At 43.9% G+C, this 19,395-nt stretch overlaps 1 protein-coding gene across 3 annotated transcripts; it reads left to right on the top strand.

Annotated features, from left to right (window-relative positions):
- On the top strand, positions 1 to 8,422 carry Zpbp2 (zona pellucida binding protein 2). 3 transcript variants are annotated; one of them, XM_055620616.1, is made up of 8 exons: positions 1 to 218; positions 394 to 459; positions 1,579 to 1,704; positions 3,081 to 3,242; positions 3,769 to 3,987; positions 4,736 to 4,818; positions 7,329 to 7,509; positions 7,993 to 8,422. In XM_055620616.1, exons 1-8 carry the CDS (start codon positions 170 to 172, stop codon positions 8,085 to 8,087), a joined length of 981 nt encoding a protein of 326 aa, XP_055476591.1. In that variant the 5' UTR covers positions 1 to 169; the 3' UTR covers positions 8,088 to 8,422. The 3 variants fall into 3 exon arrangements, with proteins under 3 accessions (XP_055476591.1, XP_055476592.1, XP_055476593.1); XM_055620617.1 differs by having other exon boundaries at positions 7 to 127; XM_055620618.1 differs by lacking the exon at positions 3,769 to 3,987 and having other exon boundaries at positions 7 to 218.
- Positions 8,423 to 19,395: the final 10,973 nt, after the last annotated feature.

A 19,395-nucleotide genomic window follows, 5' to 3' on the forward strand; every position in this document is an offset into this window, starting at 1 on the left:
CCGGAACACGCAGGCGCTCTCGGGAGCAGCCGCCCTCGTGGTACCCAGGGACCGGTAGGGGGAATGTCCCCGGCGGTTTGCTTCGCTCTGTAGAGGAGCGATGGGGAGGCATTGGGCCTGGCCTGAGGTAGGAGAGAGCTCCGCCGTCGCCGCCAGCGCCTGAGCAGTGATGCTCGCGTGGGCCCTGCTCTCCGCGGTGCTCTGGTCTCTCGTAGGAGGTGGGGCTTGGCCCGCAGGCCCCTCCCCTCCGCCTGAGGGCCCCCGTCCCGCCTCCGCCGCCTCCTCCTCCGCCTTCGCCTCCCCACCCTACCCCCGCGACCCGCCGCCCCGACCCCCGCTGAACCGCGGGTCCTCTAAACACTAACATGTCAGAGGTTTTTCTTCCCTCCGCAGTTGAATCGCAGCGTTCTTCCTTATTCAGTAAGAAAGGCCTTGTTTACGGCACGGTAGGACAGCCAGGTAATAAATGCCGCTTCTCAGGCGAGGCCTGTCCCAGGAGCTTGAGGATGCACCTGCTTGGGTTCTTCAAGGAGGGGAGAGGGAGCTGGCCCTGCAGGTCGGGGAGTTTGTATGGTTTCATCCCCCGAGCGACGCTAGTCTTCTGTCCCAGCCGTCACCACAGATCCACTGCCCGGAGAGCACCTCTCTTTCAAACGCTTGTACTTTGTGTTGAGTGAAGCCGCTTAACGGGGAGGGCGTCCTCTCTCCCTCTTGTGTCAACCGGCCCCACTCACTTAAGCTCTAATGCTACTGTCTGTAGTTTAACTCTCCTACGCTCCCCAGGAAGAATTCGCCATCCAGGTGCCTTGAGATAACTCTGAGCCACGTCGTATTGTGTTTAGGACAATCTCCGCGTTTAAGCGCCCTTCCCTCCCCAACGCCACCGCTACACGGCCAAACTGTACAATAGTCTTTATAGATTGAGACCCTGGCAATGACTGGGCCTTAAAAATAAAGATCTTGTGAGACCACGTACTATCGAACTGAGTCAGTGTAGGTCGCTGTAGAACACCTTTCTAGCAGGGGCAACAGGAAGCATGAGGAAAATGCCAAGTTTTCAGTTTTGAAATAGTTTGTCCGTCAAGGTCACGTCCTCTGAACATTCATTCCACAATCTCTTCAAAGGCTTCTTATTTCAAAAGCCATTTATAAATGTGTATATTAAAAAGAAAAAAATACGTTTTTTATAGACTGTCTCAGAATAAAGAAAAATATGACAAAGTACAATTTAAAGGCCTACTATAAGAAGCAAAAAGAGGCAGGTTTGTTGGCCCACGCCTGTAATCCCAGCACTCAGGGAGGCAGAGGCAGGTGGATCTCTGTGAGTTTGAGGCCAGCCTGGTCTACACATCGAGTTCAGGACAACCAAGGCCACACAGAGAAACCCTGTCTTCAGAAACAAATCAGAAGCAAAAAGGACTTCATCCCAAATGACAACTAGCATCCAACATGTTATAGCCACTTTGTAAATACCAAAATCCAAAAAGAACTAGTTGGTATCACTGAGACAAAACAATGGGAATGTGTTTCTTCATTTTGCTGTATAATGCAGTTATGCGGAATTTTATTTTGCCACAGTGAAAATATACGTAAAGTTAAATGAGAATAGCCCTGTCCTTATTTGTATGGATCTTAGTCGTGCTAATAAAGAAACAGTGGACCCTGCCTACTTATGGATTGGGCCAAATGAAAATACATTAACAGGTAAATAATTTTAATATATTTTAATGATGTGAACACTGTTTTTTAAATGTGCTGTTGGTATTGAAAAGAACAAATTCAATTTTTAAAACTTATTAAATTTATTATTTCTCTGTATGCAAGTGTTTTGTGTGCATGCCTGTGTGTGTGTGTGCACCTCTTTCATGTCTGATGCCCCCAGAGATCAGAAGAGGCTAGCCGGTCCCATGAAACTGGAATTACTGAGATCTCTGAACCACCTCATGGGTTCTGGAAAATCAAACCCAGGTCTTCTGTAAAAGCAACACCAGGCAACTTCTCTGTCCCCAATAAATTTAATTTTAACTGCAATTAAATTTGCTCAACACTTAAACAACTTTTTTTTTCCCCCTTGGGCTGTGACTTAAGTTCTTCCTATGTAGAAAGTAAAGCAGATTCACAGGTTAGCACAGGCCTGTGAGCACAGCACTCAGGAGGCTGAGGCAGGAGAATTACAAGTTTGAAGATGGCCTGGGCTAACCAAAGAGATAGTTTTTTGTTATTTTTTTTCCCCAGTGCTTGGAACTGAATCCAGGGTGTCCCCCTCAAGCACCCCTCCTCTGTGCTGTCCTGCTACCCTAAGGCAGTTAATTTTGTACCCTAGTTCCCAGAGCTACTCAGAAATGTTTTCATAAGTATTAAAGTTTACCCATGAAGCACCAGCAGTGTGACATGATCAATATGTAATTTTGCATGTTAGAATAGTACCTTGGGATATCAGCATTGTTAATTTGTATCATATATATTTATTTATTTATTTATTTATCTATTTATTTATTTATTTATTTATTTTTTACTGAATTACTGCCATAAATCAGTCCAAACAAGATGCCAAGAAGTAAAGAAAAGCAACATAGATTTCACAAGTACACCTAGCTCTTGTAGCTTTTCTGTAGAGTAATATGACAGTTGTTTTGTTTTGTTCTGTTTTTCTGGGATACTGGCCAAGGTGCTACACGCCTTTAAATCAGCACACAGAAGGCAGAAGCAGCCATATCTCTGTGAGTTCAAGGCCAGCTTAATCTAGAGTTTCAGGCCAGCCAGGGCTATCCAGTGAGACCCTGTCTTAAAAAAAAAAAAAAAAAATTATTGGGTTCTTGAAGTTGAAATAGTTTATTAATTTTGATATTTTTTGCATGTTTGTTTATAGCTTTGAATTTAATGTTTTGGTTTGGTTTTTCTCTTTGTAGCCCTGGCTGTTTTAGAACTCACTCTTTAGACTGGGCTGGCCTCAAACTCAAAAATTTGCTTGCCTCTGCTTCCTGAGTGCTGGGATTAAAGGTGTGCACTACCACTGCCTGACTCTGAATAAGGTTTAAGTTACCTGTTGAATAATCAAGTAATTTCCTCTTTCTGGTTAGGGAATAGCCAGATAAACATAACAGACTCAGGAAAACTGGTCGTGAAGGATTTTACGGAGTTGTCATCTGGACTTTACACGTGTACTCTTTCCTATAAGACCATCAAAGCAGAAACCCAGGAAGAAACTACAGTAAAGAAGAGATATGACTTTATGCTCTTTGGTAATAATATATTTATGTAATTATAATATAGTAATATAAGTACATATAAGTCCTCCAAGATTTATTTTATTATGTGTGTGTGTCTGTGGGGCGGGGGGGGGGGTATGTGCATGTGTGTGGAGGTGCCAGCAGAGACCAGTGGAGGGGTCCTGATGCCCTGGAGATGGAATTATGGGCAGCTGTGAATCACCTGATGTGGGAGCTGGGAACCACAGCTCTTAACTATGGAACCATCTCTCCAGCCCCGATGTTTTTTCTTGATACTGTTAGCTTACCTGTGTAGCTGCCCCACTAAAGCCGTTTCTCCTAAGTAGACAGACCTCTAATGACAGGGACATTTTTTTTAATTAAAATTCTTAGTTACGGGTATTTTGTGAACAGAGGGATAAAGCATTTTATTAGATAAGTACAATTTCTAACCTGATTTGCAAGATTAATGATGTTTGATATTTGATGTTTTTGAAATGTGTTAATTGCAGAAATTAATGCAAGACGAAATTGTTTTTGTTCTCACTTTTCCCCAAAGCCTATCGGGAACCTGATTATTCTTATCACATGGCTGTGCGCTTTACCACAAAATCTTGTGTAGGAAGATATAATGACCTCCTCTTTAGAGTGCTGAAGAAAATCTTGGATAATTTGATCTCTGATTTGTTGTGCCATGTCATAGAACCATCATATAAGTGCCATTCTGTTAAAATTCCAAATCGTGACATCGTGTATGAGCTATTCATAGCCTTTCAAGGTGAAAATTTTACAGCATTAATTTTATGACTTTAGTTCAAAACCATGATAGATTATAAAGTTAATCGCCATATAAACATGAGATGTCTCATAAATAATAGATTTGAAGTGTTTGCTAAGCATTGATACACACTATAGCCTGGTTGTGATTTAAAAGTCATCAAACTAGTAATTTACCTTCAAATATGATATTATCATTTAAAATCAGTATCATAGCTGGATATGGTGACAAACATCTGTAGTCCTAGCACTCAGGGAGGGAAAGGCAGGCGAATCGCTGTGAGTTTGAGGCCAGCCTGGTCTACAAAATGAGTCCGGGACAGCCAAGGCTACACAGAGAAACCCTGTCTCAAAAAGCCAAAAATTAATAAATAATAAAGTTAGTTTCATTTTATTGACATGACCTATAACTATGCAGCTAAATTTTTCCTTATAATTTTTTATAGAACTTTAGGTATGGTGGGTTTTTTCTTTCTCTTTCTCTTTCTTTTTTTTTTTTTTTTTTTGAGGGAGCAACCAGATCCAATATATTTCTATCTTCAAGTTCTGAGGTTACTTCCATTAGCCCCCAGATGGAGGAAAGTCGCAGTGCATGTGTTAGTCAAACGGTATGCCTCGCTCTGCCATTCCGATTGGCTAGCCGGGCTCAGCGCACGTCTGCCTGCACACCAACCAAAGCGCTTGGGGCTTTACTGAATCGCTGGCACTTATTAGAAGCTGGTGTGTACCTGTCGTGTTTTCCTCTCCAGTGAATCCTTTTGCACCAGGCTGGAAAAGTGTGTGCAGCAACACTGCCGACTGTGAAGACGCCACCAATTACAATATCCTCAAGGTGAGCTCCGGCGGTGCCCGGCCCCTACGCTCTTGGCGAATTCTTTTTCTTATCAATAGGAGTTCGGGGCCCTCTTTAGTTACACGGTGAGTTTAAGGCCAGCCTGGTATACCTGAAAACCTATCTCCAAAGGAAAAAAAAATCCATCTCAGGTTGTCCTCTGACCTCCACACACAAACCGTGGTATGCATACACACACATAAAACAAACATACACTCTATGTATGTGTGTGTGTGTGTGTGTGTGTGTGTGTATGTGTGTGTGTGAGAGAGAGAGAGAGAAACAACACTGCTTTGGTTTTTTTAAAGAATTGTTTAAATGTTACTCTTAAATTGTTTAAGTTTTGTCTGTGGATGTGTGTGCACGTGTACATTTGCACACTTCCACACATGCCATAGCAGACACGTGAAGGCCAGAAGACAACTGGTAGGAATTGGTTCCCTCCCTCCTCTGTGTAGGTTCCAGGAATCAAACCAGGTCATCTGGTGTCCCGCCTTCACCTCTCAGCCGTCTCGACAGCCCCGAGATGTCTTTATTGTGGAGAAGTGGTTAGCACACAGAGATAAGCTCCTTGACAGACTGCAGGACTCAGGTCCCTCCTTCCACTGGGTGGACCTCGGGGGTGGGGGGACTCAAGTAGTCAGGCTTGGTGGCAAGCAGCTTCACCCACTAAACCTCTCCCCAGCCTGCTTCAGCCTTTTGAGTGGAGATTGTTGGTATGTGAGCATATGTGTGTGTGTATTTATGTATGTGTGTGTGTGTAGACATAACATGTGTTATGTCTACACACACACACACACACATATAACCTCTGAAAATTACGTAGCTCCCCAGGCTTGTATTACATATTTTATTTATGGCAGAAAGGTGGGTCCTTGGTTTGTTTGTTGGTTGGTTAGTCAATTGGGGTTTTGCTTATTGGTTTTGAGGGGGTTCTTTGTTTTGTTTGAGGTGGGGTTTCTCTGTGTATCCCTGGCTGTCCTGGAACTCACCCTGTAGACCAGGCTAACCTCAACCTCATAAAGCTCCACCTGCCTCTGCCTCCCAAGTGCTGGGATTAAAGGAGTGTTCCACCATCACCTGGCTTCATTTTCTAAGTTAATCAATGGCCTGAAGAAAAACTTCATAATCAAGTTATCATAGGTTAAGTCTGGGGCTCTTCCATATGGAAAATGTTCTCCCATCGCCAGCTCCATGCTTGTGATGGTGTGTGTGTGGTTTATATGAAGTACTAAAGGCCAGGTTCACACAACCAGTTTATACTGCTGGTTACTCTATGTATGAAAAAGACATTTTACAAACTAGTCAAAGCAAGCGTTTATCCATGTGTATCAATATTTGTGGGTTCTTCTTTTTCTTACCCTCTTTCCCCTCCACCACCACCACCCATTTCACCCCTTATCACTAGATAGAAGATAAAGAAGGATAGAGGGGAGAGAGATCCATGAATCTAATTTCTTCTTTGCTTGTAGCTGGTTTATGCAAGTTTGTGGGTTCTTCCTTTTTCCCACCCTTTATCCCTCAGTTTCACCCCCTTTCATTAGATAGGAAAGAGGGAGGAGACAAATAGAGATCCTTAAATCTAATTTCCTATTGTTTCTTCTTTGGCACGACTTAACAAACTGTGACCAACCCCCTGAACAACCAACAACCCTGCCTGTCCCTAGTATTCATAGCCCTCTGAAAAGTTCCCAGAATTCCAAACATCACGCAATCGCAGAAATCATCTGCAGCTGGCAAAACCACGCCTCTGCTAGAGCACGAGGCAAATCATAGTTTGCAGCTGTGGACAGTCTGAAGCAGCCCCGTATCCCCACACCTGGGATTAAAATGAAAACACATTCTTACAATATTTCTTTTTTTTTTTTAAAGAAACCAAAATTCTAGAAATCTCACTACATGTATGTATGCTGGTTTGTGTATGTGCAGGGCCATAGAGGTGTGTGAAGGCTGCTGTTGGCTGTCAGTCTCAGGAACGCCCTCTCCTCCTAGACTAGCCTGTCAGACCAACAGAGCCGTAGCTCTGTCTGCCTCCACCTCCCCAGCAGTGGGGTTACAAGGAAGGAAAGTGCATGGCCAGCTAAGCCATTCCCCAAAAAAAGTGTAACTGTTTCCCGTAGCCACTCCTCGTATAAATTAACAATAATTAGTAAAGTCAGAGCTTGACTAATTTTAGGCTTTTTTTTTTTTTTTTTTTTTTGGCAAGTGGTGCTGGTTTCAAGACAGGGTTTCTCTGCATAGCCTTGGCTGTCCTAGACTTGCTTTGTAGAACAGGCTGGCCTCGAACTCAGAGATCAGCCTGCCTCAGCCTCCCAGAGCACTGGGATTACAGGTGTGCACCACTGTGCCCAGCTCTTATTTTAGGCTTTAACACAGATCTTCAGGATTTCAACGAATGCATGAGCAAGGAATATTTCTGCTTCGTTTTATGGCCTGTGATTCGTGAGAAGGAGTTTGGTTATTGAATGAATGAGTAATTATCACTTTTCTCTGGTATTTCTAAATCTTAGGCAAGAGACCGGATAGAGGACTTTTTTCGGAGCCAAGCATATATTTTGTACCATCGCTTTAATAAAACTATACCAGCCATGCACTTTGTGGACCACAGTTTCCAGATAGTGCGGGTGGATAACTGCCGACCCGGCTTCGGGAAGAACGAAAGGCTACACAGCAACTGCGCCAGCTGTTGCGGTAACTATAAATACCTAAATGTGTGCCTACGCCAGAGAAAAGGCAAATAACTCACCTAGGATTACTGAACTGGGTCTTTTTCATTGATTCTTCCCCAGAAAAGAGAAGCAAAAAAAAAAACAAACCTGAGAGCCCAGATTTCTAAATACGGTCACCCTGTTGTAGATCCTTTGTACCGTTCTCCTCTGGACTGCAAAGCACTTCGATGCAGGGCAGCAGCAGGATGGGAGACAGAGACTGGGGAAGCAACAGGTAGACACTGCAGACAGGCCCCTATAAATGAGGCACAGAGGCGGCCTTGCAAACACTGAGAGAGAGGAAAAAATAGCGTTCTCACACCTGTGTTTAAGACTGCCCCAAAGCTTGAGGGACTCTTCACAACTTGGTTGGCTGAGCACCTTGGGTGTGCTCCGGAGACTCCCTTGTGCAGTTGACACGAGGCCTTGGAAGCTCTGTTGACTGACAGCCCGCCTTGCCTTGCAGTGGTCTGCAGTCCCGGCACGTTCAGCGCAGACATCGATGTCACCTGCCAGGTCTGTGTTTCTGTTCATACCTATGGAGCTAGATCTTGCCCATAAACTTCAAGACCAGAGGCAGAAAGTGTGGCTGTTTGCCTCTGAAGGAGGGGCAGAGACTTGTCCACACCTGAGAGCACCATGGACACCTCCATAAAGTAAGAACAGAGCTTTGGAAGTACGCATTTTAGAAACGACAACAGAAAATTGCTGGTATGGCATTTCTAAGAAGACATTTAATTCAATCTCTCCAGTGTATGAGGGGGAGTTTGTTAGTGGACGCTTTAAATGAAATACTTCTGTTTGCAAACCGAAACATGCTTTGTGCTGCCTGATACTGTATTAAGGTTGAAAAGAGTAGCAAAGTATAATATAATAAAAATTTTGTATTTTCCATATATTAATTTGTTTGAAATGACTTCTGTCAAGACACACATAATACCCTTTTTAAATATTTTTTTTAGATTGATTTTATTCTATGTGTATGGTGGTTTTGCCAGCATGAATTTCTGTGTACCACGTGTGCTTGGGACCTTCAGAGACTAAAAGGAAGCCTTGGATCCCCCAGAACTGGAATTCCAGGAGGCTGTGAATTGTCACGTGTATACTGGGAATGGAACCCAGGACATCAGGAGGAACAGCCAGTGCTCTTAACCACTGAGTCATCTCTCTAATACCCATCATACTTTGGAAATTCTAACTAAACAAGTTACTTTAGTCTCCTTGCTTTTATTTTTTAACTATTAGTAGAATCATGTTTCAGTATGGCCTTAGGTTTGCCTAAGATGAACCCGGGGACGTACAGCTCCTTCGTTCCTCCGTGTACGCTCGGGCTCCCCCACGTGGGCCCCCTAATTTTTACTGTAATCCGTGGTTCAAATAAGATTTCATTCTTGTATGATAAGGTTTGGGCAAATGCACAGTGGTGTGTTCACCGTTTGGTTTCACACAAAATGGCTTCAGGACCCTGAAAACCCACCATGCTTTACCTGCTCCTCCCTCTCTCTCCTCCTCCTGAGTCCCTGGCAATTCCTCGATGCCACAGAGTTGGTATTATACAATGCATGGACTCTTCTGGCGGGCTTCTTTTCACTCAGCGCTATGCCTTTCAGGGTCCTTTATGTCTTTTCGTGACTTGATAGCTTTTTCTTATTGATGAGTAAAGCTCCGTGGCGTAAATACAGCTGCCATGAACGTGTGTGCAAGTCTTTGCGTGGACATACTTTTCAGCTGAGTCAGGCTAATTCCGAGCAATGTGGCTGCTGGCTAAGGCAGCACAACTGCCTAGTTCCGTAAGAGGCTAGCATGCTGCCAACCAAAGTAGTTTAGCATTTCTGGTTCCTTCTCGGCAGAATTCTGTACTGTCTATTTGGGGTGAGAGCTGACTGCTCGAATACAGGAGGCTTATTTCCTTTTTGTTTTAGTTTTTTAGGTTTTTTTGTTTTGCTTTGGTTTGGTTTTGGTTTATCTGAGACAGGGTTTCTCTGTGTAACAGTGCCCTGGCTGTCCCGGACTTGCTTTGTAGACCAGGCTGGCCTCGAACTCACAGGGATCAAAAGTGTGTGTCATCACACCTGCCTATTTCCTTTTTGTTTTCATTCCCAAATTCCCTCAAGAAATTTGATACTGAGCATCTTTTCATCATCTTTCCATATGGTCAGTTGCTCTGTTTATGAGTGTTGCTTATTCTTTGGTGTTCAGATTCTTCTGCCATTTTTAATTGGATTGTCTGTCCTCCTGTTGAGTTCTAGATCTTGGTATATTCTGGGTATAGAGCTTTAGATGCTTTTACAAAGATGTTTGCTCTTTCTGGGGCTTATTGCATCATTCCCTTGGCACTTTGTCTCACAGAGCATAATTTTTAATTTTGGCAAATTGCTGCCTCACTGTCCATTTGTCTGTTCTTTAGTGAGCGCCATGCTGTCTTGTCTTGTGGGTACCCGTCTAATTGGAACAGTATTCTTCAGTATTGTATTAGTAATTCTGTGCTTATTTCTATGATCATAGTTTTCCTTTAGTTTTAGCTTGTGATGGATTACATTAATTCAGAAAGATTACCATGATTTCAAGACAAGCCTGGGCTACACAGTGCATCCCAGAACTATAGAATGAGACTCTCTCTCTTGAACCTTCCCCAAAAAGAGTTTTCAAATGCTGGATCAGATCTGCAAATGTGAATAAGCCGTTCCTGGTCATTGTGTATAAATTTTTCCCTAAACACTTTATCTTTCCCAAAACACAGTAACATTGTAAGTTTTGTAAAAAGTTGGGTTTGTTTTGCTTCTCTGTTAGTTTTTTTGTTTGTTTGTTTGTTTGTTTGTTTGTTTGTTTTATCTAGTTTGGTTTACGGTGTAGTGTTTTCTTGTTTGGCAATGCTAGAGAAAAACCCAAGGCCTCACATATACTAGCAAGTACTCTACCACTGAGACATATATACCCTCCTTGGCTGGGGGGTGGGGAGGAAGGCTTTCATTCCACCATGTCCTGGCACCTGCCTTTCCCCACGATGCTTGGGTATCGCAGGGGGGCTTTCTAGGTCGGCTGCTTCTGTGTATACAGGGTTGCCACTCAGTCTCGCTCTGGGACAGGGGTACTTTTTCTTTTGTTTCTAGGCATCATTGTAAATTCACCGAAGAAAGGCGGTTCTGTTGAAAAGCTGTGTACAGGGTTTCAGTTGGGCCTGGCTTCCTCGGTGCTAAGGGAATGAAGTCAGTCATTTTTCTTTATGTATTTTATATACATGAGTGCTCCGTCTTCATGCACACCAGAAGAGGGCACCGGATCCCATTACAGATGGCTGTGTGGTTGCTAACAATTGAACTCAGGACCTCTGGAAGAGCAGCCAGTGTTCTGAGCCGCTGAGCCATCTCCACAGCCCCAAAATCAGTCATGTTTGAGCTGTGATATCTACTGGCTTACATTTTGTAAAGCACAGTTGAAAAAAAAAATGCAACAGCTACTAACTAGCTACTAACTAAAGAGCTTATCATTAGATTTCTATTACTTTTGTCCTGTAAATAATCCAAAGATTCACTTTGTATTAAAATTTCTTGAGGAGGTAATTAGGAAATAAATGTCTAAAACGCCTTCTGAGCACAGTAAGTGAGCCAGGAATGTAGGTCAGTGACAGAATGCTGGTGCTGGTTAACCTTTTGTGTATCAGTTCTAGAGTCAATTCCTAGAACCAGAGAAAAGTTAAAAAGTAGTAAAGCAGCAGCAGTCATGAAGAATGAGATCATAAAGGGTCAAATTCCAGAGTTGGTATTCAAAGCCTCGAACTGGCTCTGGCTGCTGTCATTTCCACGTTGACAGACAGGACTAAAGTTATGGTCTCTCCACAGCCAGGCATCTAGTCCATCTGTAATCCCGGCACTCAGGGGAGAGTTCAAGGACAGCCTATGCTGCATGAGACACTGTGTGTGTGTGTGTGGGGGGGGGGGATTTAAGAAATGTAAACTCTCAGCTTGAGCCCTTCCCTCTTACCAGACTCATTTTGCTGCCTCTTGGACAAATTAAATCCATTTCTCATGTATAGAATGCCCTTCCTCCTTTCCTTCCTCTCTCTCCCCTCTCTCCCTTCCTTTGTATGTATGTGTCTTAAGAGACACCAGCTCACTCCTAGCCCAGGCTGGGCCTTGGACTCACTGCATCTTCCTGCCTCACCTTCTGGTTGCCAGGATTACAGAACCACAGGCCACGCCCACACTCCCCTTTGCTTTTAGAGCAGATGTGGAGAACCTCACTTTCTTCCTTAAGCCCCCCCCCATTGCTAATCTTACCAAGTGACCACAGTTCTGTTGTCCTTTGTGTCTGAAAGCTTCATCATTTGTAAAGCGAAGGGATTTACCAAGTGGTATAGCTGTAACCCCAGCACTGGAGAGGCAGAGGCAGGAGGCAGGAGGCTGAGGCCAACCTGGCTGCAGAGCGAGGCTGTCTCAGATGTGAAATGTGGTATGACCTGCAATCTCTCTTCCAGCACTGACGGAAGCAGGGGCATACTCATGCTGCCCTTGAATCCCCTTTGTTTTGTCTATATGGAGTTTGTGTGTGCATGTGTGTGTAAGAGGGGGGGGGGCAGTGTCCGCATCTATGTCTGCATGTTTATGAGTACCAGAAGTCAATCTGATAGGATCCTTGCTGCCTGCCTTGCGTTGTTTTGTTTTGGTACGTTGTATTGTATTTGAAGCCACCTCTTCTCACTAGGACCTGGGGCTTCCCAATTCAACTAGACTGGCTGGCCAGAGAGACCCAGGGACCCTCCTGTGTCCACGTCCTTGGCCCTGGGATTACAAGCGCATGCCACTACACCAAGCTATATATTTCTAGATGTTTGCTTGTTTCGTCTTTGTCTATGTGGCCGTCCACACGTCAGTATGGATCCTCCAAAGGCCAGAAGAGGGCATTATTTGTCTCCTCCAGAGGTGGACTTACAAGCAGTTGTGAATCAGTTAACGTGGTCTCCGGGAACCAAACTCTGCTCCTCTTCAAGAGCAACAGTTGCTCCTAATCGCTAAGCCATGCCCCAGCCTCCATCACCCAGCTCTTTTCCACATGGATCTGGGTATCAGACTTAGGTCCTCTTTCTTGGTTGGTGAACTCTTTACCTACTCAAGACACTTTACCTTCTCAGCAATCTTTACCTTGTTTTTCATGATGTTGTTACAATCTTATGAGGCACGTCTCGTGTAACTCAAGCAAGCCTCAGACCTGAAGCTAAGGAGAACACTGATTTCCTAAGCTCTCTCTTCCTCCTTCTCCCCAGGTGTGTGTCTCCGAGCCAGGCCTGCATTCACTGTAACCACTTTGATAGTTATAATAAATTAAAACAACTAAGTCTGCATCTGGAGGCAAACTTTTGGTTCCCCCTGCTCGCTGTTTATTTTGAGCCTTGAAATTGTTTCCTGGTGCTTTACTGAGTCACATTCCTCCACTCACAACACCCTAATCCAAAACAACCTGTTTAAAAATAATACTGCAAAATATAAAGGGAATGTTGAATGGCAAAACAGCCATAAGTTCAGCAACTGTCATCTTCTCTCTCATTAGCATAAAAAGGTCCTGAAATGGCAACAAAGTTACATCTTCACATTATTCATTGGAAACAGAAACTGTAACATCATCTGTTGACCTAGATTTTTTTTTTTTATCAAACCTACTTTATTTAGGGTTCTTAAAGGCTTCTACCTCCCTTCCAACCCCAACACCGGGTAGGAGGGAAAGAAGGTTAGTGGGGACAGGAGATAGAGTTCTCTCTGCTACTTCCCACTGGGTAAGATTCTTTGGAGGGCAACAGCAATATGGGTCCTCAAGAAATCCAGAGGTAACCAGCAAATGAGCAAACAGCAAACGCAGCAGCAGGACGAGCCAGCAGCAAGCAGGCCTCCCCCAAGCAGCTGCGCCTTCTTCCTCAGGGCTGTCATATTTACACCCCTCAAAGTCCTCAGGAGTCAACTAATTCCACCTGGCAAAGACCACTCGCCGCAGAGACACTTAACAGGTGTGGACAAACTAAACCCCCCCCCAACTTGGAATTATAACAAAAACATGTTTACATGTCATAAACCCAAACATCCACAACAACCAGCCTCACAGTCTAGTTTTGAGCTGTAAGTGTCCACTTGTAAGGCTTAGAAGTCGCATGTCACATGTTATCTACCAAGCATCACTGTTAAACAGCGCTTTGTACTGCCACAGGGTATTTTCCAACACTGGTAGCTTATTAATGATAGAGGAACATTTGGATCCCATTTGTTTGCCTAATATCCATCTGACTATCTGCAGTGTTAATAGGGTTAAGCGTCAGTGGTGGGAGTCTTGCCTCTCTGTCTTGTGGATGCTTTTGCCACGTGCCAGAACACGGATCATACAAACTTTGAAGAACATAATTTCAAAATGGAGGGACGGTTTCAGCAATTGAGAGCACTGACTGCTCTTTCAGAGGACCCTGATCGGATCCCGGCACCCACATGGTGACACACAGCCATCCATAGCTCTAGTTCCTGAGCATTCCTCTTTGCCACCAGACACAAAAGCGGCACACAGACACACATGAAGGCAAAATGCAAAGAAGTCAATCCCTTATTTTTGTTTTAAAAGAATACCATTGCCTGAACATTTATACGCAGTCAACCTGCTGGCAAGCTTATCAGAGAGATTATCTGGGAATGGCGGACTTTCTGCCCAGTAGCACTTTCCAATCAATCGTAAAGTCTAGAAGAGTCCGTATCTAGGCACCCGTCATTTCTTTTTTCTCCCTTGAGCTTCATGAATTACTGGATAGGTTTAACACCACACCTCAGTGTCCCTGCTTGTCACCTCTGAATAAAGTTTCTCAGGATGTCCAGAAGAGTTGCACAAATGAACGTCAGTGTCCTTTTTCTGCTAAGTGGCTTCTGCTGCCAATTGTCGGCTTTTGGGTTTCCTTGTCATTGCTTCCTTAGAGGCTTTTGCTCATTTCAGATTTTAAAATTGAACACATTGTTCTGTTCATTTAACGCCTTATAACTCTCCTCTGTCACTGTTTTCCCTCCACAAGAATTACCACGCTGAATCTGATTTGCTGGCCAGCTGTCCCCTCCAAACCCTGGGTGTAAAGGGTCCTCCTGCTTCAGCCTCTGTAGTAGCGAGGACTAAGGTGAACACCACCATGCCTGTGTGGTCTTCTGGTTTGCTTTAGTTTTTGTGGTACTTGGAGTTGAACCCAGGGTCTTCCTGTGCTAATCAGCACTGAACAATTATATCCCTAACCTCCACCCCCCCCCTTTTTTTTTTAATCTTATTTCTGGGCTGGAGAGATGGCTCAGTGTTTAAGGGCATTGATGGCTCTTGCAGAGGACCCGGGTTCAACTCCTAGCACCCACGGTGGCAGCTCACAACTGTCTGTAACTCCTGTTCTGGGGGATCTGATACCCTCACACAGACTTGCATGCAACCAAAACAACCAATGAACGTAATTTATTCATAAAAATGAATAACTTATTTTTTTAAAAAACCTTATTTTCTCCCCCAGGTAGTTGTCCATCTTTCAGGCCATATGCTTTCTTGGAGACAGGGTCTCACTGATTTACCCGGGTTAGCCCTGACCTTGCTCTATAGCCCAGGCAGATCTTGACCTTTTGATCCTCATGCCGCTGCCTCCCAGGTGGCAGAAATTACAAAGATATCACCACCTCTGATAAGCCACTGGCTTTTAAAGGATCTCTCAAGATGTAGCTCCCCCAAAGGATGGAAAGCAAGTCTACGGTGGTTCTGGTTCTTTCTGGTTCTGGTCCTGGCGCCATCATTTTTGAATGTCTTGGATTAAGTCCATTTTCTTATGCCGTTCATTAACCTAGACGGTTTCATGGGACCTTCTGTTCCTCCGAGACTAAGACGGCAGGTGGAGGATAAGATTGATGCTGACACAACGCAAAAGAGCGTCAAATACAAACACATCACCGTTCTTTTTGTGAAATATGAATTTAGAAAAGAGCATTCACAATAAATGTATACTTAAATAATTATCCAGTGTCTTAGTTAGAGTTGTTGTTAGGAACACAGCACAAAGGGCCTTGTGCCCACAGATCTCCAGAGCAACCAGGACTCCTCTCAAAGTAATGGACACAAAACTGGCTCTTCTATCCAGAAAGCTGGGAACCGGAAGTGATTAATAGCCAGTGATCTGTGTTATCTGCCGGGGCCATAACAAGCTCCTACAACCAGGACCGGCCGTGGCTGGTAATCTAAATGACCCTTACAGCCCCAAGCTCGAATAACCAGGACCAGAGATACCTAAAATAGTCTAAATGACCTTTACATTATCTGTCTAGCCAGGGGCTTCCCCAAGCTCCCACAACCATGACCAGAGGTGGTTAATAGGCCAACTGATGTCCACACTGTCTGCGTGACTGAGAGCAGGCTAGATCCTTCCCTAGGCCCTTAAGCGAATACAGGAAGCCTATCTCCACAACCCATCTTCTCAGAAGAAATGACATGTACCCTGAGTTGAGTTTCAATGTAATTATGCAGTGTAATTCCTTGTGCACCAGGAATTGTGTCATGCCAAATTATACTGTGCTTTAAATATGCTGGCAATAACCACCTAGCATCCAGCTCCCTGAAGTCTTGATCCAGGTTGAGGACGTCATCTGAACCAAAGTCTCATTCTCTCCTCATTGCCTTTGCCATTCATCTCCCCGCCCAGCGCCTGCGGCACCCACAGTGGGCTATGCTCTCTCTCCCCCACCAGTCATTAATTAAGAAAATGCCCCACAAGCTGGGTGAGGTGGCACATGCCTGTTCCCAGCACTCTGGGAGGCTCACTCTGTGAACTCACTCTGTGAGTCTGAGGCCAGCCTGGTGTATAAAGCGAGTCCAGGACAGTCAAGACAACACAGAGAAACCCAGTCTTGAAAAAAAAAGGAAGGAACGAACGAACGAAGGAAGGAATAAAGGAAGGGAAGAGAAAAAAAGGAAAAAGAGAGAAAGAAAGAGAGAAAGAAAGAAAAGAAAAATGCCCTACTGGCTTGCCTACAGCTGGAGCTTATGAAGGCATTTTCTCGGTTGAGGCTCCATCCTCTGATGACCCTCGCTATGTCAAGTAATCCTAAAACCAGCCAGCTCGTCCAGTAAACAAACACCTGAACTCCCCACCAAGTAAAGACAACTCCCATGTATAACCAAACTGTTATCAAGTTGGTTGTACTATCTTGTGCTGTAGGAAAGCTTTGATTGGCTCCTGGCTTATCAGGATGTCCGTCATGGTGGAAGGGGTGGCAGCTGGAGCAGCTCCACCTGGGGCAGCAGTAGTTTGCACGTTTTGGTGGATCTGGAAGCAGAGACTAGAAACACGGCTGAGCTATCACCCTCAAGGGTTACCCCTTGAGCCTGTGTCAGGACCTAGGCCATACATCCCAAAACGATGCTTCCCAAGAGTCAACCAAATTTCCAAACACATGAACATGTAGTGCATTTTTTTTCTAATTTTTTCCATTTTTCTAATGTTTTTTTTTTTTTTAACTGACCTGTACAAGCTCTGTCATGTCTTGGATGCTGGTCTCGAGAGGCCCGCTGTTTTAACCGCACCAGGGAATGCAGCACGCTCTTCTGGCCTCAATAGGTACTGCGAACACGAACACGAACACACACACACACACACACACACACACACACACACACACACACATCATGGCTGGTTTTAATCTTTTGCATTTACTCTCTCAGTCTGTGCCACATCTACCTGCTTACGATACATTTTGATGAAACTGAAGTTTTGATGTTATTATAATTACAGTTTTGCCTTTCACATTTTGATTCAAAGTGCTTCTGGAGTTAATCCTATGTGAAAGGGATGGCCTTTCAGTAATTACCTCTGTGGGTGTCCCGCTGTCCTGGCACTGGCCTTTCTCAGTCACTAGTTTCTCACGTATCAGATGTCCTTGTATACATGGGATCCATTCCTGAGGTGTCTCGTTCTGTTTTTCTTTTTGTTCACCTCAGCTCCAGTGTCACACTAAAAGATTACAGGTTCTATAAACAGCCTTTAATCTAGTGGAACAAGTTTTTCTACCTTGACTATCATGGCTGGAGTTGGAGAGATGACTCAGCTGTTAAGAACACTTGCTCCTCTTGCAGAAGACTTGAGTTGAGGGTCCAGAGCCCACATCAGGCAGACCACAATCTCCTATAACACTGTACCACAAAAGGCAGACCCTCTTCTGGCCTCCCTAAGTACTGCACACACATGAGGCACCTGGACTCATGCAGGTGGACATACAGAGAAACAAAAATGAATAGTAGGTTTTGTTTTGTTTTTCTTAATACCATGGTTGGTTTTAATCTTTTCCATTTTCCAATCAGACAACTGTTGGGATTGTACTGAATCTGTAAACTGATGTGTGAAAATCTTATGTCTTCTAATTCTTTGTTATTATATTTGTCTTTTATTTAATCTTTAATAAGATGTCTCATTTTATAACAGAGGGATGGAGCTGTTTATACCCTTTGTCTGATACTTCCCTAAGTATTTCATATTTTTCAAAGTTTATTTTGCATTTATTAGTGAGCTGTCTAGTAACTTGATTATATCAAAATGCTAAGTTATTTTGTTTTCACAGTTTATCTGTAAGTCTGAAGTTCTGTTGCACATATTCAATCATCTTGAAGCTATAAGGCCATCTCTTCTTCCTCCTCCTTGCATGAGTCTTACCTATTTGGCCCTTTTCTTGCTGTCCTGTCTGTGCTAGATCTCCAGCCCAGTGTGAAGCAGAAAGTGAAAGTGGGCATCCTCATCTTACCAGTCCCAAAGAGCATGCACAGAAACATTTCCCCTGCTGTGTCTTTGCTCACTGTGTGTTTTCATTTACTCTGATCAGATTAAAGCGGTGCCTATGTGTTCCTGGTTTTCTAGGAAATGAGTACATACTGATTTTTACACAGTGCTTTTTTTTTTTTTTTAATTCTGTTAAAACGATTGTATCCTTTTCCTCCTTAAATTTCTTTCTTTGGTTTATTTTGTTTGCTTTGAGACCGAGTCTCTCTGTTGCCCTGGTTGGCCTAGTATTTGCTGAAATTCTCCAGCTTGCATCCTGAGTGCTGGGATTACAGGAATGAGCCACCACGTCCAGTTTAAATTATTAATGAACTAAAATCTGCCACGTGAAACCAAGCTTGAAATCCCAGATTAGCAAAGACATAACCTTTATTATAGTGCTTGGTTTCTGTAACCCTTTTCCCTCTAAGTTACTGAGGGAGGCTGACCTGCATCTTGCTTTGACCATTGTTAGGCTGCTATTCTTCAGGATTTTCAGTCATTCTTCCACCTTCTCTCTCTTCCACGGGGTCCCTCAACCAAACCTCAGTTCACAGATCTGCCTAGTCTTGCTCCAGCCTGTTCCAGGTTCCCCTTCGGAATCCAGGAAGGGCACCACACCTGAAACGACATTTGCTTAGATTCTGAGGATCTGAACTCCAGTCCTCGGCTTGCTTGTGCAGCAAGTACTCTGCCAAGCCACCTCTCCAGGTGGAATGTTTTTTTTTTTTTTTCTTCTTTCAGATATAAATAATAAGGGCACAATTCATATTTTTATGTTTAAAAAACGGCCTTAGCTTATCCCACAGATTTTGTATGTATATTCTAGAACCATTAAGTAAAAAAAGAAAAAAAACCTTCTAATTTATATTGGGATTTTTCCTTGACTTGTGATTTATTTAAAAGTATGTGCTCTCTCTGACGGGAAGACTCCTCCACACCTGGAACTCTAGATTCACCCAAGGCAAGGTCTGAGTCCCGTCAGAAGTCCAGTCACCTTGAAGGGTGACAAGCCTGCCACACACACACATGAGCTCGTGTGTGTGTGTGTGTGTGTGTGTGTGTGTGTGTGTGTGTGTGTGT

Source organism: Psammomys obesus, unplaced genomic scaffold (genome assembly GCF_907164565.1).
Source record: "Psammomys obesus unplaced genomic scaffold, mPsaObe1.curated_primary_1811, whole genome shotgun sequence".
NCBI lineage: Eukaryota > Metazoa > Chordata > Mammalia > Rodentia > Muridae > Psammomys > Psammomys obesus.